A 25241-nucleotide genomic window follows, 5' to 3' on the forward strand; every position below is an offset into this window, starting at 1 on the left:
ATATCCTTACTATCTTGAAACATTTCATATGTGAAATACTTTTGCACAAGTCATTTTGCCTTCTCTGTCCAGTCTTATGCTATGATGATTATTTGGGGGACTAATATTTATTATTGTAAATTCCCTGGAAAACACTACAAATTGATCATTCACTTACATTGTTTTAATGTGCAACCATCTAAAATTCTGAAAAAAACAAAACAAAACCCTTAGTATTGCAGCCATGATATTGCTCATCAGTCCCTTAAAATTTGATTTTGCAAGCTCAGCATGTAAAAGGCTCTCCATTTTCCATTTTTAAAATTATTTATTAAGGGAGTGGGGATGTGGGGATGTGGTAGAGCACTTTCCCCAGCATTGGGGAAAAAAAAAAAGAAAAAGACTTACGAAGTAAAATTTTGGTTGTTACTTAATTATATCCAATCTAATAATTAATAATTACATCTTTGCACATTAAACAACAGTGATTAGAAATTACCAGAAATATAATTTCAATCAATTGACTAAAATGTTTTGAGTTCTCATGATGTGCTAGGTATAAAATAATGTTTGGTGATGACAAAAGAACAAACAAGATGGACACAGTCCTATCTTCAAGTAACTTACAACTCCAAATGCTGTGATCAATTTCAGGGACTCCAGGTCTGCTGGGAAGAATCCATGAATAGGTATTAGGACAGCTCAGTCAGAAATGCAGGTTTGAGGACATAATCATCCATGGAAAGACCTAGTTATAGGATCTGTGAAAACGTATTTCAATGGGTACTTGGTGTTTTATTTCTTTCATTCCTTATCTCTGCAGTGCTTTCTCAGCATTTTGTGGATCTCAGAGCTCCAGCTAGGTTTCAGTGACCTCATTCACAGCACTTTGGATAAGAGCCTGAGGCTGAGAAAGGTTCTGAGAAAAGATATTTTGCTGTCAAAAGCTTTCAGTTGAATGATGGATCTCTCACTCTAATTAATGCCATCATAGATCCCCTGGAATGGCCTCGAAGTATTATTTATCCTATTTTTATAATTGAAAATTATAAACGTTTCATTTCTTTACATTTCATATGTGTTCGTTTAATAGATAACTCCTCAACAATTGGTTCCATCTTTAGTGATACTTAAATATTTTTCTATGTGGAAACAAGCAGGGTTTATGCATAATTACTCTGTTTTATTTTTTGTTTGTTTGTTTGTCTGTCTGTTTTGGTACCGGGGATTAAACTCAGTGTTACTTAACCACTGAATCACATCTCCAACCCTACTTTGTATTTTATTTAGAGACAGAGTCTTACTGAGTTGTTTAGTGCCTCAAAGTTGCTGAGGCTGGCTTTGAACTTGAGATTCTCCTGTCTCAGCCTCCCAGGTTGCTGGGATTACAGGCTTGCACCACTATGCCTGGCACTACTGCACTGTTGATCAAAAAAAATACTCTCTCTGTTTCTATTGGGAAAGAGGTTAAGAATAATGTAAACTCTTTTGCTTCTGATTCTTCAATCAGTTAATGTTTCATTAGGCTATAGGTAATGAAAGAAAGACACTACCAGGCCATAAAGAAATTTGTTTGTTTGTTTTTTCATGTAACAATAAGTCTAGATAAAGACAGGCTGGAGCTGGGCAGCTATTTAACAGTGTCATAAATAATCTAGTGCTGGGATTGGGCTCAGTGGCAGAGCACTTGCCTCGCACATGTAAGGCACTGGGATCCATCCTTAGCACTTTATAATAAAGATATTGTATCCATCTATAACTAAAAATATTTTTAAATAAATAAATAATCTAGATTCTATCTTTCTGTACCACCAACTTCAACTGTGAAATTCAACCTCATGGTTGCAAGATGGCTGCTATAATTCTAACAGCAAAGTCTGTGACCCACCCAAGCAGGGACAAAGGGAAAGTACAAGGGGCAAAATCACAGCTGAGTCTGGCTCTATTAAAAGTCTGACTAGGGTTGAGGGTATAGCTCATTGATACAGAGTTTGCCCAGCAGATGTGAGGCTCTGGGTTCCAGTTTCAGTTCTATTCCCAGCATCACAAAGAAAAAAAAATATATACTCTTTCCAGAAGATTCCCCCAGGGCTCTCTACTTAGAGCCTATTGGATAGAATTGTGTCATATGCTCTCAGCAGGAGAGATGGGGTGATTGTGTGTCTTAACTGAGAGTACTATTATCCAGAACAAAAATTTGGGCTCCGTTGGTAAGAAAGATGGGAAGAATGTCACAATTCCCACTCACTAAGGGTGACGTTGGCATAAGCTTTGGACCACTTTCATCTTCTTCAAAACTCAATAATACTGCCTATGCCAGAAGGCATCAGAATTGCTGTATTCAATAAATCACTCACTCATTCTTTATCAATTCAGTTAATATTCACCAAGCATCTTCTCTACACTAGTCATGGCAGAAACAATGATGAACAAAAAGTGAAATAGGGCAATGTCTCAGATTTCATCCAGACAATGAGATTCAGTTTTTAAGCATCAGTATCTTTCTCTTATGGTCCATAACAAATGGATAATTCTCAACACCCAGAACACTAACATAGAAGACAGTCAAACATGTAATAAAGGGCCAATATTAAATATCAGAGACCAAAATATTCAGCCACATAGTATACTGTATAGTTCATCAATATTGGCTGGTTTAGGATACAGAGTTACTCCAGGCAGATTATACTATGAATTTGTACCTTTACATTCCAGGGGTTAACTCAGTGACTGATTCATGGTAAATACCCAGTAAATACATTTGCTGACCTGAATGCAAACTAAGATCTCACTCTAACAGAATGATAAGAATTACAGAGAAATTCTTTAAGGTCTAAGAGGATAGCTGGTAATCCCTGACCTTTGCATTTTGTAGGGCAAACTTGCTGTCTGTGCTGTATTACATTCAAGTTTCCCAGCGGAAATGTCAGGGCACACTGACATATTTGTAGTGGAGACGTTACAGAGATACTGAAATACTGAACCTTTTAGTCCCTGGGTAGCACATCTCATCTGAGTGGGTCTCACAAACTTCACTACTGGCTTTATTTGGCATGAAGTGGGAAAGGCTTGCTAGTTCTGCTCTATGGCCCAGAACTTTGGGGTTTTAATTTAATACAAAAATCAGAACAGTCATACCTCCTGGGGAATATGTGTTATTTCAGCCCACCTCTGCAAAGATTCCTAGCAGGATGAAAATAAAAGCCAGTCTTTTATTTATGTGCTTATTTATTGATTGATATTATACTGAATCGCACCTCACAAGTCTTTTGTGGAAAGAGATAGGGTCTAAACAAACAAATGTCTGTCTCTTTAATTTTCCACCAAGCCATATTGAATATGAAGGCTCTCTCTCTCTCTCTCTCTCTTTCTCTCTCTTTTTAGGACTAGGAATTGAACCTAGTATGTTGAGCTGCATCCCCAACCCTTTTCACTTTTTATATTGTGTTAAGTTGCTGAAACTGGCCTCAAATTTGCAACCCTCTGGCTTCAGTCTCCCAAGTGGCTGGGATGCAGGTGTGTGCCCCTAGGCACGGCATGAAGGTTGTCTTTTCCACTGCAGCACAAAGATAAGGACTTGAGATCTCATCACAATCCCCTTTCATGACCCATGTGATGTTCAAACCTTGTCAAGAGACAGGTGAGAGGAGTGGTGTTTGAAAAGATTGGTAAAGGGATGTGGAGACACTCTTTCATCTCAGTTCTCAAAATTCTTGTCCTGCATTAGATTAGTTTAGAAAGTAATACATTTGGCTGTCACCTTTGCTCCCCTCAGAAACATCACCCTGAACTTTCCTCAAGTTTCATGAAGAGTTGAGATTTTTAAGACACATAAAAACAAACAAACAAAACTTATTGTGAATCTTTTGCTGATACCCTAGATTGTAAGGGCTGAGAGTAGGCATTATCTTACCTTCTGCAGTTTTAACAAACACCTTGGGGTGCTGTGGGCAAGAGAAAATTACATGCATGTATGTTGAGTACAAAAAAAAAAAATCAAAAAGTAAAGTATACCAACATGCAGCAATTTACAAACCTTTTTTTTTTTGGAGGGGGGTGGCGGGGAGGTACCGGGGATTGAACCCAGGGGCACTTAACCACTGAGCCACATCCCCAGCTGTCTTTAAAAATATTTTATTTAGAAACAAGGTCTAGCTGAACTACTTAGGACCTTGCTAAATTGCTGAGGCAGGCTTTGGATTTGTGATCCTCCTGCTTTAGCCTCCAGAGGTGTTGGGATTACAGGCATGCGCCACCAGTCCCAGTTTTCAAAACTTTTTTTTTTTTTTTTTTTTAAAGGAAATCTAATTCCGTGAAGCTAAAATTTGGCTTTAGGTGAACAGTTTCACCAAGTGTGAATAACTTTAAAACAGACTTCAAAAATGTAGTCTGAACAGGCTTAAAAAAAAAAAAAATTTACCAGGTTTTTAAAAACTAAGTTTAAATAGTTCAGAAACAACTAAAAATTGTTTCAGTAGAACGTCTTCTTTAACAAAGTTTTCAAGTTTACTGAAATCAGTATGTATGGGTAAATTCATCTAGATGAGCGTGCTCAAAATTCTTCTAAGAAAGCCACAACAACAAAAAATTCTTCTCCACACGCCAGAGTTAAACCATAGGTGGAGTGAAAATATGGCAACTTCCGAGCTCCTAGTTGCCTTACTGTCTGCCAGGCCAGGAAAGGACCTCCTGCCAATTCCCCAAAGAGAATTTAGACCGCCAAGGCAGGAGGGAAAAGGGAAGTGCAGAGGCTGGATGAGATTGGCACCAGAGCACACACAGTTTCAAGGTATTGAGTTATATTTGGAAAAATCATTTAGAGGTGACTGCCAAGATTATAGTGAATTAAAATCATTGTAAGATGTGGGGATAGGAAAGATAGTAGAATAAAACAGACATTATTACTGTATGTATATATGTGACTACATGACCAATATGATTCTGCAACATGTCCACTCAGAAAAATGAGATTATATCCAATCTATGTATAATAGAAAATCTACCCCACAAGAAACAGAAAAGACAACCTCACCAAGGTTTATTGCGAAATACATTACGGCCTCGTTACAATAGCTGACCCTTTCTAAGTGTTGATGGACCTTTATTTTATTCATTTATTTATATGCAGTTCTGAGAATGGAACCCAGTGGCCTCACACATGTGAGGCAAGCGCTCTACCACTGAGCCACGATCCCAGCCCAATAGCTGACTTTTATAAATACAGGAATGTACTAAAAGTGAAGTCATGTCCCTAGAAAGTTAACAATGTTGCTACATATGCAGAAACATCTGCATGGAACTGGGAAATACATCCATGATTGTCCCATCCCACATCTCTAGTACCCCTTATGGTGCAGAGACAGGTCAGAAAGTAGCACAGACACCAAGAGCCAAACACTGAAGGTTCATTTTAATTCCTTTCAAGTCGTTAATTTTCTTTTCAATAGATTCCCAAGAACCACCATCCGACACAAAAACTTGGATTTGGGTAAGGAAATACCAAGGGGAGGGGAGTGAGGGGAACACTCACTCAAGAGTGACGCCTGTGTCCCCCTCCCAGTCCGTTCCCAGTATCAGCCCAGCTGCCCAGCTCCCCAGAGTAGCGCTCCAGCACGAGGCACGAGGACGCGCTCTCCAGGCCCGGGAAGGCAGGCGCCCGCGCCCAGCACCGCGGCCCAAGGCGGGCAGCGGGGAGCCCCGCCCCAGAAGCCGCCCTGCGCGTCCCGCGGGGGCGCCGCGGCGCGGTAACCCGGAAGCGGCGGCGGGCGTGCGGGAGCGCGGGCGGCGCGCACAGCCGGCCCTGGCCGCCGCCGGCTTTGTGTGCCGCGCGCGGGCCCCGGCCGCCCGCGCGTCGCCCGGGCCGCGGGGCAGCCGCTGACCCGCCCTCCCGCTCCTCCCTCCCGCCGCGGGCGGGCCGCAGCCGCCCTCCTTGTCGCGCCCGCGCGCTCCCTCCTCCCCGTCAGCCACCAGCCAGCCGGGTCGCCGGCGGGCGCCAGGCCGCCCGGATGCCTGAGCCAGGCCCCAGGATGAACGGCTTCTCGCTGGGAGAGCTGTGCTGGCTCTTCTGCTGCCCGCCCTGTCCGAGCCGCATCGCCGCCAAGCTGGCCTTCCTGCCGCCCGAGCCCACCTACACTGTCCTGGCGCCCGAGCAGCGCGGCCCGGGCGCGCCCTCCACGGCCCCCGCTCCGGCCCCGGCAGCTGCGGCCCAGCCGGCGCCGCAGCAGCCTGAGGAGGGCGCGGGCGCGGGGCCCGGCGCGTGCAGCCTGCACCTGAGCGAGCGCGCCGACTGGCAGTACTCGCAGCGCGAGCTGGACGCCGTCGAGGTCTTCTTCTCGCGCACCGCCCGGGACAACCGGCTCGGCTGCATGTTCGTGCGCTGCGCGCCCTCCAGCCGCTACACGCTGCTCTTCTCTCACGGCAACGCCGTGGACCTGGGCCAGATGTGCAGCTTCTACATTGGCCTCGGCTCGCGCATCAACTGCAACATTTTCTCCTACGACTACTCGGGCTACGGCGTCAGCTCAGGCAAACCCTCCGAGAAGAACCTCTACGCCGACATCGATGCCGCGTGGCAGGCGCTGCGCACCCGGTGAGCCTGGCGGGGGTCACCAGGCCCGGCTTGCAGCTGTAGACAGGCGGGTGGGGGTCTCGTCGGCGGTCTTCAGGGAGAGGGGCCTCTCCTCTCCGACTGGAGCGAGTAGAGAGCCCCAGGGTTGCCGAGGATTCGCATTTCGTCCCCACTCCTGTCCTGTTTTCACCCTCTTTCAAACCTGCCAGCTCTCGGGTTGCTGGAGAGCTTAGATCCCCCGGCGCTGTGCCGCTTTAGCACGCCCAGGTGCCGCAGGTCTTGGGGCTGGGTCTTTTGTGGCTTTGGCCACCGCAAGTGGTGGCGTGGGGATGTGTAAGTACTGGGCAAAGAGAACCAACTTGTTTCGTGCTTAGTTTGTATGAGCTGGCCATCAAGACTGAAGGTCCTTAAGCAGAAGTGACCTTGGGCAAGACATAAGTCTCTAGACCTCTGTTTCGGCCACGTGAAACAGGAGGCCAGATGGGATGGCCTCGAAGACTTTCTGATTGTGAAGTGCCCTTGGAGCAAAGCCTGGGCAGCGTTGCAGACAGTTGGAGGGTCGGATGGTATGAAGAGTTTGCCTCCCAGTGGAGCAGAGTAGCTGGCACTGTTTGGACAGGAAGTTAGCTGGTGACCTGGCACCTTTCACAGAGCCTCAGTAAACAGCCCAGGATGAGTTTGAATCATACAGGGGTGGGGAATGTCTTGACCTTGAATTAGTACTCATGGAAGGACTGGAAAGTATTTATTGAGGGCCTTTTTATGTACCAGCCACAATCTGGGTTCATGATTTAGGGGCTAGACCTGGTAACACAAGCAAAAACCTGAGTTTTGTGGCCAAATCAGGTCACCTGCTTGTGCTCCAGTTTAGATGTCAGTCACCTTTCTCACCTACCTCAGCAGTAACTGGTGAAGATACTTGAGGTCATGTCTATACAGAGGTTGGTTTTCTTCAGAGGAAAGAGTCCTCAGAATAAGCACAATAGGCACTGTGTTACTGTAGACCTTTTTATAGTTCTTATCTAAAGCTTGTTTGTTCAACTCATAAGCTTGGCCAGTGTTAATGATTTTGTTTCCATTTGTGTTTATACATAGGTTCATAAATTACCCATTGCCTTTCTGGGAAATGCCTTGTCCAACAGAGAAGTACTGGCTTGTTCATGTTCTGAAGTCCTGATGGGATGTCCTCATTTAGAGTATATAGCTTTTGGAAAATGGTTTAGGCAAATGAGAATGTATCATATGCTCATGTATTGAGTCAGAATCCACAAGTAGTTAAAAGCCACCTGTTCAGGAAAGGGTTTCAAAAGTATGTGCAGATTGCTAGAATTTGCCATTGGAATAGGTATTAAAATGTAAGGTTGGTTGGCATTAGATCTTTTTTAAGTGAAACATAAAAATTCTACTTTGAGTATGTTATTCAAAAGTTTCTGTAGAATTTTGTTGCTTACATGTACATCAGCATTAAAACGAAAGACTTTCGAAAGAACCCTTTGCCCTGAGCAAGTAGGTGTGTCTGAGTTGCCTCACATGTAAGGCATAGTTACTTCCTGAAGTCTTCTGTCATCTTTAGTTTTGGATTTGAATTATCTGATGGTATTCCCAAACTTTGCTCTCTGATATTTCCAAATTTTGCTTGTGATTCTCAACTAAAATAGGTTAGAAATTAGTGGCTATAAGTGAGAATCTTAGAATTTGAAGAAAACTTACAAGTTCTCTGGTCTAGTTCTTTTCAGACTTTATGATCCTACAGTAAAAAAAACTTGTTTTACATCTTGATCAAGCACTGTGCTACATATTTAAAGTGAATGTTTCACAAAACAATGTCTTTCCTTATGAGTGATTCACATAGCAGAATGTGTTGTGTTCTGTTTTATTTCACTTAAGAAAGTAAAGAAAATGAATGCTGGTTGTAAGCTGTTAGATGGATTTCCCAGCTCATGCGTGGATCCTGCTCTTGTCCACCCACTTCATTTGAAAGAATGATAATCTTACCAGCAATAGGTCTTGGCTACTAGTTTAGAATTCTTTACACAGTACCTTGTAGTAATATGTTTCACATATATGTGACAGAGTTGTTCTATGAAGCTTAGGCATCCCAAACCGCCTTCCTGAGTCTTTCCTCTCTTTTTGTTTCCTATGATTTTTCTTCTGTAATCTGACCATTGCTGTCCTTTTACAGCTCTGTTCAGGTATTTTGGCAAGAATACCTTCCACACCATATGTCCATGGTAAGGACCCCGCCTCCTCTTGAACCCCCTTCTTTTCTGTGGAGCTCTGATCTTCTGGTTCTGATATTGTTCAGAACACTGATTGGAGAGCTTGCCTTATCCTGAGTCATCTTTATCTCTGTCCTTAGATTATATCCCCAGCAGGACTGTGCTGTGCAGCCCCCATAGAATCAGGCTGAGTCCCTTGCCTCATTTCTCATGCTTATATCTAGCCCTTTGAATATGACCTAGTATGCTGAGACTACTGCACCCTGACTGGACCCTAAATGTATTCCCTGTGCACCTGGCACTCAGGCCCTGTGCTTGCACTTAACAACAGTGTTGTTACTTCTGTTACTTAATTGAATCCCCACTCAATTCAGAGTTCTTAAGGAAAGGGATTCTATCTTGTCTTACGTGTTCCCAGCAACTGGCAAAAGTGCTTTTAAATAAAAGGCATTCATTAAATATTTGTTCAGTGAATTGCATGTGATGGTTACCCTATCAACAAATGGGAAACATTTAATTTTTCTTAAATGTTTAACATTTTTTAAATCGCAAAGAGTTGAATTCTATTTTACTTCTAGAGTTTAATATCCGTACATACAACCATAGACAAAAAGGGGTTCAAATGTATTAGCCTGAGGTATGATCCACTTTGGTCCATTATCTTGGTGTTCATATAACACTGAAGTGTCAGCATTGAAAAACAGAGCAGCAGGTGCCTTGCTATCGAAGTAGGTAAGCCATCAGTCTCATAATCTGAAGAAAGAGAGCGCAGGAACCCTTCACTTACCTTGCTATCCACTACCTGTCTGTGAGGTCTCCTCTCATGCTTAGTGAGTTGCGCAGCGCTGAGTGAAGAACTTGAAACATGAATGCTTTTCAGTGTGCAGTCCCCACGTGGATGCACAAAGCAATGGATGAGTCCCCTCAGAAGAAGGTTAAGATTAAGGTGTGCAAGTAATTTACAATAAGGGTTTCATGAGGCAAGAAAGATGATTTGCTCCTTGACCAATAGATGGTTATTTTAAGGATTCATACCATTACTGAGAAGGGCGTAGAAAGAGAGGTGAGGATTGAAAGAGGCAGGAGAAGTGTGGACTCATTGTAGAAGAAGGAAAGTTGGTGTGGAACAGGAAGGAGGGGCAACTAAACCTAAGCATGATGGAAAGTGCCAAGATTAGGACATGTTTTACATTTGTGTTATATTGATGGACTTTGTAAGTATGTTGTGAATGGCAAACAATTGAGGGCATGAATTAAAATCACTTACAGGTGTTTGTGGAAAGGGCACTGTAAAATTCAGGACTTCCTTACTGAAATCTGTGAGTCAGGGAAGTAAAGTGATTAATCTGTGTAGGTCAATGGAAGAACACTTGGGTTCAGCTCCCTCGATGCATAATCTTTGAGGATATCTTCCTGTACCTCAGCAGTTGTAGACTGTGCAGAAGTGGGACTGTGATTCAAGTAGGAAGGAATCAAGCTGGTTTGAAAGTATAAACCCAAACAAGCAAACAATCCAAAGAATGAGGTGTAAAGCAGACAGAGAGGGTTTGAGCTGAGACATTTTAATCTGGAGAAACAGAAGAGTGGGGCATTTGTGATTTAGTTTGTTATTGGTGTTTACCAATAACAGGAAGTCATCTTTGAAACTTCAATTTGATACAGTTGCCAAAGACTGTGAAGGCAGAGAAAGCAAATGCTGAGAGAGGAAGATAAATAAGACTTTGTGCCTAGGTGCAAAAAGCAAATTACAAAAGAGTTAATATTTCATTATTTTATTCATTTGACCAATGGACCATTAACCATTAAGCACACATTTAATAATAGTACTGTGCTTATTTCAGACACTGGAGGTTCTCTTTGAGTATCATTAATCCCGAACTCTTTCTCCCCTCCCCCCTTTCCTTCTTTCCTTCCCTCCTTTCATGAGAGGACAGAATAGAAGCATTTTGAACACATACATGGTTAGCTGTTTTATAACTTTGATGTCTGTGATTCACAGGGTCCGTGACTGGGGAATCCATGTCCCCAGAAGACTGTAGTGGCCTGGGGTGTTGGGGTCCTTGGAAGCACCTCTGTTGATTGTGAATGGTGTTTATAGTTGCCACTCTCTGGGTGGAATTGCCTTGAGAGTAGCAAAACTTGCCTTTCCTTGACATAATGGCATAGCTTTTTTGTTCTCAATTTTCTCAGAGGGAATACTCTGGGGCCATTAAAGGAAGAGAGCCTAGGATTTCTACTTGACTTAGACTGATCAGAGCCAAGAAAAACAGAACATATTTTAAGTACTATTTGATATAAGATGAAAGCACAATGATATCTGTAAAAAGGAAATATATTCCTTAGTAACCACAGAAAGTTATTTCCAGGACCCTTTGTGTATATCAAAATCCACAGATGCTCAAGTCCCTAGTATTAAATAGTACAGTGTTTGCATATAATCTGTGGGCATCCTTACACATACTTTGAATCACCTCTAGATAACTCATAACACCTAATGCAGTGTAAAGGCTACATAAATAGTTGTTGAACTATATTGTTTATATGATGACAAAAAAAAAAGTACATGTGTGTTCAGTACATATACAGTTTTTGTTTTTCAAATCTTTTTGATCCTTGGCTGGTTGAATCTGCAGATACAGAAACTTGAAGATATGGAGGAGTGACTGGCAGAATGTTGGTTTGCATTTCTAGGCAGTCAATATGAGAATGTCCTATTAGGAAGAAGATGATTTTTCCTAAGAACAGACCTGATGACATGTAACTAGGGCTGGGCACAGTAGTGCACACCTGTAATCTCAGTGACTCAGAAGGCTGAGGCAGGAGAATCACAAGTTCGAAGCTAGCCTTGGCACTTAGTGAGACCCTATCACAAAATAAAAAAATAAAAAGTGTGTATATAGCTCAGTGTTAGAGTGCTTCTGGGTTAAATCCCCTACACCAAAAAAACCAAAAGTAGGCCACGTGTGTTTGGGGGTCAGCTCAGAGCCCTTCTCTTGGGCCTTTCTTCTCTTCCTTCCTGGCTCTCCAGGCTCCCCTTACTCTGCCATGATGCAGATTTTGTTCCTATTAGCAGTACCAGAATCTGAGCTTCTGTTTCCACCCCACCAAAACTCATGGTTCTATTTTGAGGGACTGTACTTTTAGCCACTAATCCAGTTGAGAAAGATCTGAAAAACACTTCCATTTTCTGTGTTAATAGGCAATAACTCTTTGATGTGTTCTCTTTTAAGCACATTTGCTTTTATTTAGGGAACTCTTGGAGACTGTTTCGACTAAAACTTACTCTTCAATCTCTAATTGGTGGAAAAAGCATTTTTTTTTCTTTGCAGAAGTAAATTACATCATACTGTCCTGTGATTACTTAGACCTTACCTTTAGGGTCATTCACTCACTTCTGCTGCTTTCCCTCCTCACCCTCCCAATTGAGTAACTTCTTGGCTCTGGTCAGCATTGATAATCCCATTTAAGACTTCAAAGTCTGATTTGAGGGATTGCGTGGTTCCCTTTGGTAGTAACTTTACACTGTGCAGACTTTTACTTAGGCACATATTGAAATTACAAATCTGTTCCCCTTTAAGAATCCTGTTGTATAGGAATCCAAAATCTCAACATAGAAAAATATAGGAGATTGTTATTTGGATAACAGAGTGATTTGTTTTTTTTTTTTTTTTTTTTTTAAAGAGAGAGTGGAGGGAGAGAGAGAGAGAGAGAATGAATTTTTTAATATTTATTTTTTTAGTTTTTCGGTAGGCACAACATCTTTGTTTGTATGTGGTGCTGAGGATCGAACCCGGGCCGCACGCATGCCAGGCGAGCGCGCTACTGCTTGAGCCACATCCCCAGCCCCAAGAGTGATTTGTTTATAGGTGGTTTAGAGAGCTTTTGTGTCACTGTAACCAAAATACTCAATATGAACCTTTTAGAGGAGGAAAAGTTTATTTGAAGCTCACTGTTTCAGAGGTTTAATCTTTTTTGGCTGACTCCATCGCCCCAGGTCCAAGGTGAGGCACATCATGTTGGAAGGGCCCAGTGAAAGAGTGCAGAGCATTGCTCCCTTTTAATGATGTCAGAAGCAGAGAGGGGAAGGGACTGCAGGAAAGATTCACCCATCCCTACGAAGAGGGGGCCAGACTTGCCCTTAAATAGTGAACCCACTGTGCAGTGAGGCATAGTCTATTTGTGATGGTGGAGCTGTTGTGACCTAATCTCCTCTTCATAGTCACACTTTTTACTCCTGTAAAAACGGGAATTATATTTCAATATGAGTTTGGGAGGAACAGACATTCACATTCAGATAGATCATCTTCAATGAAACATTTGACACTTTTGGTGTCCACATTCCATTATATTTTTTTTGTGGGGGGGTTGCAGATACCAAGGATTGAACCTAGCTCTTTTTATTTTTTATTTTGAGATAGGGTCTCGCGGAGTTGCTTTGAGCTTCAGTAAGTTGCTGAGACTGACTTTGAACTTGCAGTCCTCCTGCCTCACCTCTCAAGCCGCTGCTATGCCTGACTATTCCATTGTTTTAAAACATGGAACAATGAAATGTAACCTAACTACAGGAATTTTGAGGTGCCTTCTGTAGGTTTATATTTTGTAACTTTCAAGAGATGCTCTTAGTGCTTTTGAATTTGCTTGTGTATCTGTTGAGAGGTTTACTGGGATGGAACCCAGGGGCACTCTACCACTGAGCTACATCCCTATCCCTTTGTATTTTGAGGCAGGGTCTCACTAAGTTGCCCAGGTAGGCTTTGAAACTGCAATCCTCCTGCCTCATCCTCCATAGTAGCCAGAACTACTGGTATGCATCATTGTGCATGGCTGTATTTGCTTTTCTTGACCACACTGTGAAATTTGGTAGATTTCATCTGATTCAGTGGATCTCATCCCTGGCTTTTCTTTACAATTTTCCAGGTTAATTTTTTTTTTTTTTAATGTATGTTTCAGTTGTAGGTGAACACAATACCTTTATTTTTATGTGGTGCTGAGGATTGAACTCAGTGCCTCATGTGTGCTAAGCAAGCACTCTACCACTGAGCCACAACACCAGCACCCCCAGGTTATTATTTTTTTTAAAGTTTGTGATGTGTGTGTGTGTGTGTTGTGTGTGTGTGCGTGTATAGCCAGAATTGAAATACACAAATTTAGAAACATCCAAATGCTGGTGTACAAAGATTGGCCCCCATTATAACTGGTTAAGAGTGGAAGAAAAGAGGCTGTTAAAGATCTTTGGTGGACAGGATCATTCTAGAATAAACCACATGAGGAGGCAGTTGTTGAAAAGAAATATATGTTTGTATTTGTGAGTGTCCCCAGAGACTCACAAGGCAGTGCAGCTGGGATCCTGGAAGCCCTTCACCTCTCCAGCTCCCTCTGCCTGCACTGGCTTGGTGTTTCTCAAGTCCTTTTCTCTGCCTGCCTATCCCCTTGCTCTACTTCGTCTGAGGAGGTAGTGGGCTGTAGGAATTGACTCTGCTTGCCATTCAGCTCCTATAATGTGACACAAAGTTCCTTCTGAAAAGAGAGCTTCAACCTTGAAGAATAGACCACAATTAATTCTTTAAACCAGGTCAGTAGAACAGTGATGTCATTGCCCTTTCGTGACCACATGTGTAGGCACGCATTGGAAAACTGGGAGCCAAAGCTGTAGCAAAATAGGTCTCTGCCTTTTGGTGCCTCTTCTCCTATCCTACCACACATGCACTGTCCACCATGGACTGCCAAAAATGGCCTGTGGTATGAACACAATTCTGAACAGCCTGTGGGGCAGGGAGGACAGGTCAGGCATTGGATAAAGAATGCAAGCAAGAAAGGGGCTGAGGCTGTAGTTCATTGGCAGAACACTTGCCTAGCATTGGGTTCCATCCTCAACATCATGTAAAAAAATAAATAAAATAAAGACATGCTGTCCATCTACAACCATTTAAAAAAAAAAAATGCAAGAGAGGACCAAAGGCTGAAACTGCACAGTACAAATGGATCTCTGTGTGACTCAGCTTAAAGATCCAGGGTGTGATATGACTTAATGATTTATTTCTTCATTTAGATGATTTACAGCTGGAACTGGTTTCCGACTATAACTGGTAACCCAGGCAAGGTCATTTCAAGGGTAACCTGGGGAGGAACATTCCCTGCAGTTCTTACTCTCTGTAATGTATTTTGTAGTGAAAGGCAAAGGATTTAGATAGACAAACTTGGGTTTAGGTCCTGCCCGTGCCGCTTTATTAGTTGCTTGTCTCATCAGGCAAATCTCCTAACCTTTTCAGACCTTAGTTAAGATAATAAAAATAATGATAAAGCAATAATAATCTTGGTGCAGACATTTCATGTCAGGTGCTTAACAACGTTGCCTTCCGCACAGTAAGGGCTCATTGAATGGCTTGTTGTATTAGAATTGTTGCACACACTGTTGGAGCAGTAATAACCAGATGCTCAGATCAAGCTGAAAACCAGACGCTAGGTCATAAGAAGAGGAGCCAAGCTGTAGATTTTGCTTCTTTCCCTATTGTTTGTAGGTAGAAACACCTAGGTCAAGGCTGGCTGAATGGGTGTGCACATAGAGGAACAGTAAAGATGCTTTGGTTTCATTTACAGCTAAGGAGAAAGAAGTTCTTTGAATTCAGTTGCTTGTGTCCTCGAAAGCTTTGGGGATTGATTACATTAGTATTTTAAATCTGATAGCACTTCATCTCCCAAGGTGTTTATATCCCCAAAGGAGATCTTTAAAGGAGAGGAAACCCTACCTGTAATCCAACACTTGCCATTACTTTGCAAACCATTCTGCACCTGCTCCCTCCCCTTTGTGTCCAGGTTTAGCTATGGGATTGGAACAGGAACCAGAGGCTTCTTCATCATGGGGTCAGGAATGGCAAGGACTGGAAGTGAAACTCTGTCTCCTCTGCACCAGAACATTCTGTTTGCTCTTTACTAATGGGGCAGCCTTAATCAGATAGAGCTGTCCTCTTTTCCCAAAGAGGGCCAGCAGACCTGCTTTTAAAATATGAATGCTCCCATAATGCCTTACACCTTAGATTCAAGTGGAGTTTTCAAGACTCTGTAATGGAGCTCATTGATAACTTCCACATTATTGATTCACTTTAAAGTGTTAAAGGACCATGGCACCATGGCGAAATTGGAAACCTCTGTTTCCAGGAAGTCTAGGTCATTCAGATACAGTGCTCAGTCTAGTAGTTAACTGTTAGGTATCATTTACTTGCTGAATCACTGAGAAAAGCCTGTCCCCAGAACTTCTTGTTGTCAGAATACTGTGCACATTTTCAAAGAAAAAAGGAACACAAAGAACCCCCAATATGGATTATTCATTTGTTTTCTTCATTTTACATTTTTAAATGGTTTTAACAAAATCTGGGCAGTTATTCAGTGTGTGGGGTGTGTGTATGAAGTAAGCTCATTCAGAATATATCCACAGAGAGTGAACTTCTAGACATTAAATATAACTCTGCTAGCTAGAACCTCATCATTATGGTTGGTAATCAAGACAGTCCAGCTTATCCAGAGCTGTCTTTAGTGATTGTCATGGACATAACAACCTGTGCAATAATATTTATGTTTTGACTGCAAAGGTCTGTGATGCCAGAACAGGCTTTTTGTGTGCTGGTTGACCTTAAATATTTGATTTGTTTGTATTATCATAAATTACTCAAGGATATTTCAGACTCAGTGGATTATCATGATGCTGAACTATTACTATTGTCCTTAAAACTTTGTAAAACTTGTTCTATTTTAGTTTTAACATATCTGTTAGGAAAGGACTATACATAGGCTAATCACTTCTAAGCACCACATATAAATAGGCTGGGTGAAATAAATAAGTTAAAAAAGTAATATGTGCTGTCATATAGTTAATTGGAATAAAATAGTTTTTCCTACTAAAAATGTCAGTAAAGTCCTATAAATATAGATTAGGAATGTATTAAGCTAGAAATAAAATTACAGGGAGGGATAAAATAGTTTGGGCTGTCATCATCTGTATTCAGGGCACTTCTCTGTCCCTGAAGCTCAGTGGTAGCTTGTAGTCTGAAGAGTCTGTCCATCTCTGGGCCATGTCCACTGGGCAGTCCTGCCACACTGTGGGTTCAGTGTACTGTCAACACAGCTTTCACTGTTTTGACCATTAGTGCTCACTTCCATTTATTCAGGCTCCAAGTTAGAGGGCTCCTGGTACCTTCCCTCCTTCATTCACACACCTGAATAGCCCCAAGTTTCTATGGTTTTTCCTTTGAATGTTTTTTCCCCCCTACCTTCTTCCTTTGATCTAGGCCTTCCCAATTTCCCCCATTCTTCTCCAAGTGGGCCCTCAGGCCCTGGGGGCAGGCTTAGGTCTCTTGACTGCCATTGCTCTCTGCTTCTTCTCAGATCCTGAGAGTAGTAAAGCCTGGCACAAGAGGAGCACTCCTTGAAAACTTGTTGAGTAAATAAATGAATAAGTTGATAGCCACAGAGCTCACAAACTTCAGGGTTGGAATTATCTGGGGAGGGGGATACTGTTAAAATAGACGCGGGGTGAGGCCCTAAGCCACTTGGCGAGATCCTGTCTCAAAATAAAAAAAAGAAAAAGGGTTGGGGATGTGACTTAGTGATTGAGTGCACCTGGGTTCAATTCTTAGTACAACAAAACAAACAAACAAACAAAAAACTAGGCTCCATCCATAAAGGCTACTAGAGTATGGGTGAAGCAGGCCCAGAGTAAACCATTTTAAACCAGCAGGCCCCATGAAAAGGTCAGTTCCTCTGTATTTTAGGAGCACTGGGACATGTAAGCTCTTGAGGGAGGCAGTTAGAATACTCATATGGTGACTCAGGGTTGTATATTACCCCCTCTCTGAAATTTGCTGTAATTCTCCTTCCCTAGTGTAATAGCACACATTGTAAAACTGGTAGTCCATAATTCAGGGCTTTTAAAATTTTATTTTGAAGTAAATATCTGCTTTTATAAACATATATGGATATTATAAATATACAGTTTCTTTAAAAGCTGTTTGTAGCTCTTGTTCTCTAGGATATGGTTGCATATTCCTCAAAGATTTGTACAACTGGATCATAATTTTCTTTGTCAGTTCACCTTCTGCTGTTATCTTGTGCAATTTAAGTAGTCTGGGATATAGAGAATGCTATTCAGCAACTCTGCCTTGCTGTCTTTGCCCTCTCCCTCATTATTTTCCTCCTTCACTCTGCACCACTCCATAGTCCATACCTGTGGCCACCCTTTGTGATTACCTGGAATGCTCTACTTCCAGGATTTTGAATTCCCAAAACCTCTGACTCACCTCATCTGTTGGTTCTACTTATTAACAAATATATCAGTTGCCCTCTGTAGGCCAGCTGTCTTCCAAAACAAAACAGACAAACAATTACTGCTCTTGCACAGTTTCCGTTCACAAATGCTGATGACAGATGAATCATTAATATTTTTATGTAAATGATAGTTTCTTAGAACGTGGCAAGTGATGCAGAAAAACAGAACAGGGCAAGGTGTGGGGGCACTGGAGAGGGGTTTAGCCTGTGCACTGTAGTTTAAAAGGATGGTCAAGATTTGCTTCATCAAGAGAAGGATGAAAAGCAGTGAGAGCCTAGCTATGTGTAGGAAACGCCTGAGAGACAAAGGTCCTGTAGTATGGTTTACAGTTTCAAAGAACATAAGGAAACCAGGGTGGCCAGAGCAGGGCAAGTAAGGGGTGCAGAGGTTAGGAAGATAACAGAAGAGGACTGTGAGTAACTGAGGGAGGTTGCTACCTACAGTCTTACCAATCATTGCAAAGACTTTGTCTCTTACAAAAGGAAATGGGCGCCCTGGGAGGGCATTGGGAAGTGAAAAGACATGATTTGACTTAGGTTTCAAAAGGATCAGTCCGTATTGTATAAATGATAAATTAGAAGGGCTGGTGTGCCTCTGGAGGAAGAAAAGAGACCATTTAGAATTGACTGCAGTGTTAGGTGAGAGATAATGGTGGCGGACCAGGGGTGGGTAGCAACAGTGGTGAAAAATACTTTAGTTGTGGGTGCATTTTAAAGGGAGAACAAATAATACTGCTGATGCAAAATGGGAAAAGGAGACATCAAGGATGACTGCAAAGAGGTTGTCTTGAGCTGCAGAAAAGTTGGCTTGCTGTTTATTGAGACGGGGAGTGCTGTGAGTGGCTCTGGTTGGGAGTGGCAGGGCATAGTTCAGGAGTAGGGCTTCAGATCTGTGGAGTTTGAGATGCCCATCTCCACCTTTAAGTGGATATGTAGAAGAAGTTATAAAATTTAAGTCTATAATAGTTCAGGATTGAGGTCTGAGCTAGAGATAAATTTGGCAATTGTCCCTTCAAAGAAGGAAAGCTATGAAACCAAAAACAAACTTGAAATGATTGGCAGTTTTGCCTGGGATAGACCTGCTTCTGCCCTTGTCCTTGTCAAAGTCAACCTGTAGATGCTTCATGGAATTCATTCATCTGGTTCCCTGGCATCTGTGATCAGTATTTCCATTTGACCTCCAGGAGCCCAGTGTTTGGAGGGTCAGGTGCTCCTGTGAATGATTGAATAATAGGTTTCTTTCTTATTAGGAGGGAACTCCTTGGTATCAGTGGGCCCAAAGTGGTGGCTCTTTGGTCAGTCTCTGTGCCTAGAGAGCGATGGCAGATTTCCCTGTGATCTCAAGCACCCAGGAGAGTGTCAGGATTACACAGCCCAAGTGTGATTTTTCAATAGAAGGTGACCAGCAGCCTTTTAGAGATCTCTTCCTTACTGCATGCTTTCTGGTTTCTACTGTATTATTTTTTGAAGAATCCTTGTGTAAGATTATAGTTTAAAAAAAATTTTTTTTTTTAGTTGTAGATGAACACACAGTATCTTTATTTATTTTTATGTGGTGCTGAGGATTGAGCCCAGTGCCTCACACATCTGAAGCAAGTGCTTTACAACTGAGCTATAGCCCCAGCCTAAGATTACAATTTTAATTTGCATAAAGCTTCCTGCCTGTTTCCCTGTTTCCCTCTCTAAACTGAAATTGGGACAAGAGTTTCTTGAGGACTTTTTTTTTGCAAGCATCTGGATCTTCTGTAATCCATTCTTTTCTTATTTTGAGTTATCCTTTTGGCTTCACATTTACTTAAGAACTGCAGAGTTAATTAATGAGCACCCCAAACAATAAGCGTCTAAATCTCTTAGGAGTTGTCCATTCCATCGCAACTCTTTTCTCAAAAGTGCTACTTAGAATGAAAAACTGCTGCCTGTGTATTTCTGAAAGAAAAAAGATTATACCTTGGCTGGTCTGTGCTCTTTACCTGGAGGGCCTTCTCTGGCCATCATGTGCTGGCTGGGGATTCTCTGTACCATTCACATGTCCACCATGCAGACAGAGCCTTGACAGCAAGGTAGGCTGCCCTTCCTCCTCTCCCGTAGCTCTGGTTACACTTCTGTTCTAGTTCTTGTCACCTGGTCCTTTGGTTAGTTTTAACTATATCTGATTCATCTTTAAGAACGTAATCTCCGGGGCTGGGGATGTGGCTCAAGCGGTAGCGCGCTCGCCTGGCATGCGTGCGGCCCGGGTTCGATGCTCAGCACCACATTCAGACAAAGATGTTGTGTCCGCCAAGAGCTAAAAATAAATATTAAAATATTAAAAAAAAAAAAAAAAAAGAACGTAATCTCCTTGAGGGCAGAGCTGATCCTAGACTTACCCAGAGCCAAGTACAGGTGGAGTCGTTGAAAGGTCTTGTTTGTATTCAGAGCTTTTTCTTTTTTTAGATTCAAGATTCTGAGTCTTAACCTCTTTGATTTTGGCTGGGTAGGCATCACTGTGTCACTCACGTAGCTGTTACAGACTCAGCTTCCTGCTAAGATTTCTCTTCAGGGTTGAACATGAATGTGTAACCTACCCATGTGATAAGGACTAGGGAACTGAGAGACCTTTGCCATATCCTGCCATCTAATCCCTCAAATGCCTGCTTTCCTCCTGGAAAATAAAGCTTGCTTTCTTAAGAAAAGCCTTACCTGTCCATGGGAGCATTCAGGAAGGGTGACCAGAGTACTTAGAGGAGAGGAGGACATTGGTCTTCCTTGTGAGAGGAAAGTGTGCAGGTTCACCTGCTACCAGGGCAGTACCCCATGTCGTCAGGAAGTATCCTTGACTGTCACATTCAGTAATGTTTTTTTGTTGTTGTTTGTTTAATATTTGGAAAAAGTAGTTGTGGTTGATATTATTGAGGGTATATTTAAAGTCAGTTAACAATGAAGAAATTTTACAAGAGGGTTTCTAGTTGGGTACAGTGGTGAACACCTGTAATCTCAGCCAGTAGGGAGACTGAGGTGGGAGAATGGCAACTTTGTGAGACCATGTCTTAAAAAAAAGGGGCTGGGGATGTTGCTCTCTGTTAAGGCGCCCCTGGGTTCATTCCACAGTACTGGGGGGAGGGGAAGAAGAGGCAGGGAAAAGGGGATGGTTATGAACTGAAATTGATTTCTATGTGTGTATGTGAGTTTGTCTACTATAACCCTAAAGCTTTAATTAAAAAAAGAAAAAAAAGAATTTTCTGTTTGTAGTTTCTCTGACTGCCAGCATATGACCTAATCCCCCAAAATCTGAGATCCACAAACTCCTTTTTACCTTGCCGTGTTGCTTGTTAAAAACAAAACTTTATTATGGAAAAATCCAAGTTATATGCAAAGTAAGGACAATATGAAAATAAACCCCACGATATCAGTGTCCATCTTCAGCAGTTTTTTTTTTTAATTTTTGTAGTTATACATGGACAGCATGCCTTTATTTTATATGCTTATTTTTGAATGTGGTGCTAAGGATCCAACCCAGTGCCTCACCCATCCTAGGCAAGCACTGTGCCACTGAGCCCCAGCCCCTTCGGCAGTTTTTTTAACATTCTGCCATTCTCATAGCATGATGAACTCCACTCATACTTCATCCTATCTATTATTACTTTGTGTGGGTCTATTTTGTTTTGTTTGTTTTTGATACTGGGGATTGAACCCAGGGGTGCTCTACCACTGAGCTGCATCCCAGAACCTTTTTATTTTTTATTTTAAATCAGGGTCTTGCTAAGTTGTCAAGTCTGGCCTTGAACTTGTGATCCTCCTGCCTGAGCCTCTTGAATAACTGAAATTGCAGGCATGGGACACTACTACTGACGTGTGTGTGTGTGTGTGTGTGTGTGTGTATGTGTCTGTCTGTCTGTATAAACACTGAAATGCAGAAATTGTGGCTAATTTTCAGCAATTCCTTTTTGCTACCCATGCCTAAATCCAGACTGGTGCTAAGTCAGTACAGGGGCAAGCCTTCCTTCTTGAGTGGTAGGAACAGTGTTATACCGTGATTGGGGCATGGATTGCAATAGGAAAAGACTGAAGGGAGTACTAAATGGATTTAATACCATATATCAAAGACTGTGCACTGGGTGCAGAAAGAAAATATCAGAACTTATATTTATGCTTATTTTTTTGTTTTTCAGTCTGTCTTCAGTGTTTATGGGTTTTGTGGAGTGTTTTAAAAACCACGCATATGGGTGTGCACACTAGAGCACGCACTCATTTTTATGAAGAAGAATACACGATTAAATGTTTAGACACAAGGGCTGTTAAGAAATATTGTTCCTTAATCTATTTTTGGATTTCTTTTTCTAGAATTGTAGGATCTGAGCCTGATAATAAATTAGAAATTTTAGTCTTTCAACAAATTGGGTGCTCAGCATATGTCAGGTACAGGGCTAAATACTGGGTACAGTCTTCAGCATGCGCAAATGCGCGCTCTCTCTTGCGCGCGCTCGCGCGCGCGCGCACACACACACACACAAATTTAATTTGCATTTTAAAAAGATGACTTTGAATATCCTTGGAGAGACCTTCGCCTACAGAGTTCTGTACAGTTGTCTAACTGTATTCTGACAAAATGTCTCCTGTATCTTTGAAAATCAATTGAAAGAAAGAAAAGAAATATGTCTTTTCTGGTGAAATAGTCACTAGGATTCCTTTTAACACATGAATTGAGTGGCTCTGACTGCTCTACTGTTGTGCAAGTGTGTTTGACAGCTGGAGGTGGCTAAGGACTGGTGATCAGAATCTTGATGACTGCAGGTGGCCAAGTGCAGAGGTTAAGAGCAAGGGCAACAGAGCAGACTGCCTGGGTTTGAATTCTACTCATGCTTCATTTTCTTTTGTGAAATGGGGAAATTATAGTGTGTATATAATACGGTTTATTTATAATACGTGAGTATTTGTAAGGTGCTTATATGTAAGTTTGATAAGAACAATTTTTTTAAAAATCTGAAAAGACCTGTGGCGCATGCCTGTAATCCCAGTGGCTCAGGAGGCTGAGGCAGGGGGATTGTGAGTTCAAAGCCAGCCTCAGCAAAAGCAAGGGGCCAGGCAACTCAGTGAGACCCTGTCTCTAAATAAAATACAAAATAGGGCCAGGAATGTGGTTGAGTGCCCCTGAGTTCAATCCCTGGTATTAAAAAAAAATCTGAAAGGAAGGAGGGAAAGAGTTTATAGTAGTAGACAGCCCTCGAAAAAAATTTGAAAAATAACGAGCCATTGTGTTTCTAAATGGGTTTGTAATCTTCAAAGCACTTCCATATGCGCTCTGTCATTGTTCCGAAGAACAGTTTTGTGGGAAAATTTGGTGAGATGCTATTATTTTCATTTCATAAATCTGTCGACAGCAGTTTAGGGAGAGTAAGTGGTTGATTCATCCTAGGTGTCTAACTGTGAATATAAGGATTCAGTGTATTTCACTGGACTTTTAAACATTTCCAGTGTGTAAGCTACTTCAGTCAATTTGTTGCCATTGGTGGTCACTTGTGTATGGGGTGGGAGGGAGGCACTGGGGATGAATACAGGGTGTTCTACAACTGAGCTAACATCCCCAGCCCTTTTTTATTATTTGTTTTGAGACAGGATCTCTTCAAGTTGCTGAGGCTGGCCTTGAACTTGTTAGCCTCATACTCCTGAGCCCCTAGGATTACAGGCGTGCACCACCACATCTGGCTGGTAGTCACTCTTATAGTTTGCTTTCTGTTGCTTTGTCAGCCTGTAAACAAAGCAGTTGCACCCAAATGGACCAGCTGTGTAATCTTTGCTGTGTGATCTTTTAATTCTCTCCTCTGCTTGTTGACATTCCTGTTTAGAGAGTCAGGTAACCTCTTTTAAGTAATCCAGAGCACTGTTTTATTCCTGATCATTTAAGCAAGGACTGAATTGCATCTTTTTCTTTGGGGGGAGTTAAAATCTTTAAAACCTTTTTTTTTTTTTTTTTTTTTTATGGAGCCCCTACAGTGTACTTAACTTGGAGGGATAACTAAAAAGAGGGGTTCATCATCTCCTAGAGCTTGATTTAGCATTGCAGGCAGCTTCCTGGGGTCACACACACAGTCACTCCAACTGTGTGGAAGTCTGGTGCATGGCTTTTTTCAGTGAGGGTCTATTAACCTGATCCCAGTTTGCAATCCTGACCTACTCTGTCCCAAGACCACTCAGACAGCAAGTGAACTAAATCCCTGTGACTTTGTTGGAAGCTTCTTTTTTTTCCCCGTGATTTCTTAGCAGTCTATATGTCTCTCACACTTTCTCAGAAATGATGAAAGGGGCCTTTTAAATACCCTAAAATGAGAGAACTCTGGCAGCAGAGGCACAAGAGTCCTGTCTAGAACATCAGTGTCTTGGCAGGATGGACCTTTCAGGACTCAGACACCATCAGTAAAGGAAATTATGGAATCCCTCCCCTCTGCCCACCAAAGTCTCATCTTCTAGAGTTGTAGCCAGAGATATTAAAAGGCATGGTTAAATGTGCTATGTCTTATAGTCCTGTGAAGTCCATTGTTTATCAATGGACTTTAAGGGTTTTGCTCTTGCACTGGGAATCCATTGACAGTGTAGTCAGATGGCCCTCAGAAGGGACCTAAGCGTTGACCCATTGGATCCCTAATGCCAGTCTTTAGTACAGGAAGATATTTTTTGCTCATCTACAGCAAAATAGGAAAAGCAAAGACAATAATAGTTTCCTGAAGCCAGAAGTATGCAGTAGCTCCAGTATACTGAGATTTTTAAAAAAATCTCTTTTGTTCCTTGTCATTAAAATAGTCTTTATAAATATTTTACTTTGCATTTGCTTGTTTTATTGAGGGGAGGGAAAGGCAGTTTGTCAAGTGCATGAAATCCAGAAGTCTAGGATTTGCTCATTTGGTCGAAGTCAGATTTTTTTTTTGTTTGTTTTTTAAGGGAGCAAGAGAGAGAGAATTTTAATATTTATTTTTTACTTATCGGCGGACACAACATCTTTATTTGTATGTGGTGCTGAGGATCGAACCCAGGCCGCACGCATGCCAGGCGAGCGCGCTACCGCTTGAGCCACATCCCTAGCCCTTGAAGTCATATTTGACTCAGGAATTCCTTGAACTTTGTTTAGAAAGAGTTCAAGTGTAAAATTTGATCATAATCCTAGGTTCTTTATACATTTCGTGGCC

General features: G+C 42.0%; 1 protein-coding gene across 2 annotated transcripts in view; it reads left to right on the forward strand.

Moving 5' to 3' along the window:
• The first annotated feature begins 5984 nt into the window (after positions 1–5984).
• The window catches only part of Abhd17c (abhydrolase domain containing 17C, depalmitoylase), a 54551-nt gene continuing 35294 nt past the window's right edge, over positions 5985–25241 (forward strand). The window contains exons 1-2 of one of the 2 annotated variants that reach the window (XM_076848747.1): positions 6006–6167; positions 6204–6568. In XM_076848747.1, the coding sequence (XP_076704862.1) occupies positions 6006–6167; positions 6204–6568 (527 nt within the window). Of the gene's footprint in view, positions 6569–25241 lie in introns of both variants that reach the window. The other variant, XM_076848746.1, reaches the window with a different exon arrangement.

This window comes from Callospermophilus lateralis, chromosome 3, assembly GCF_048772815.1.
Source record: "Callospermophilus lateralis isolate mCalLat2 chromosome 3, mCalLat2.hap1, whole genome shotgun sequence".
NCBI lineage: Eukaryota > Metazoa > Chordata > Mammalia > Rodentia > Sciuridae > Callospermophilus > Callospermophilus lateralis.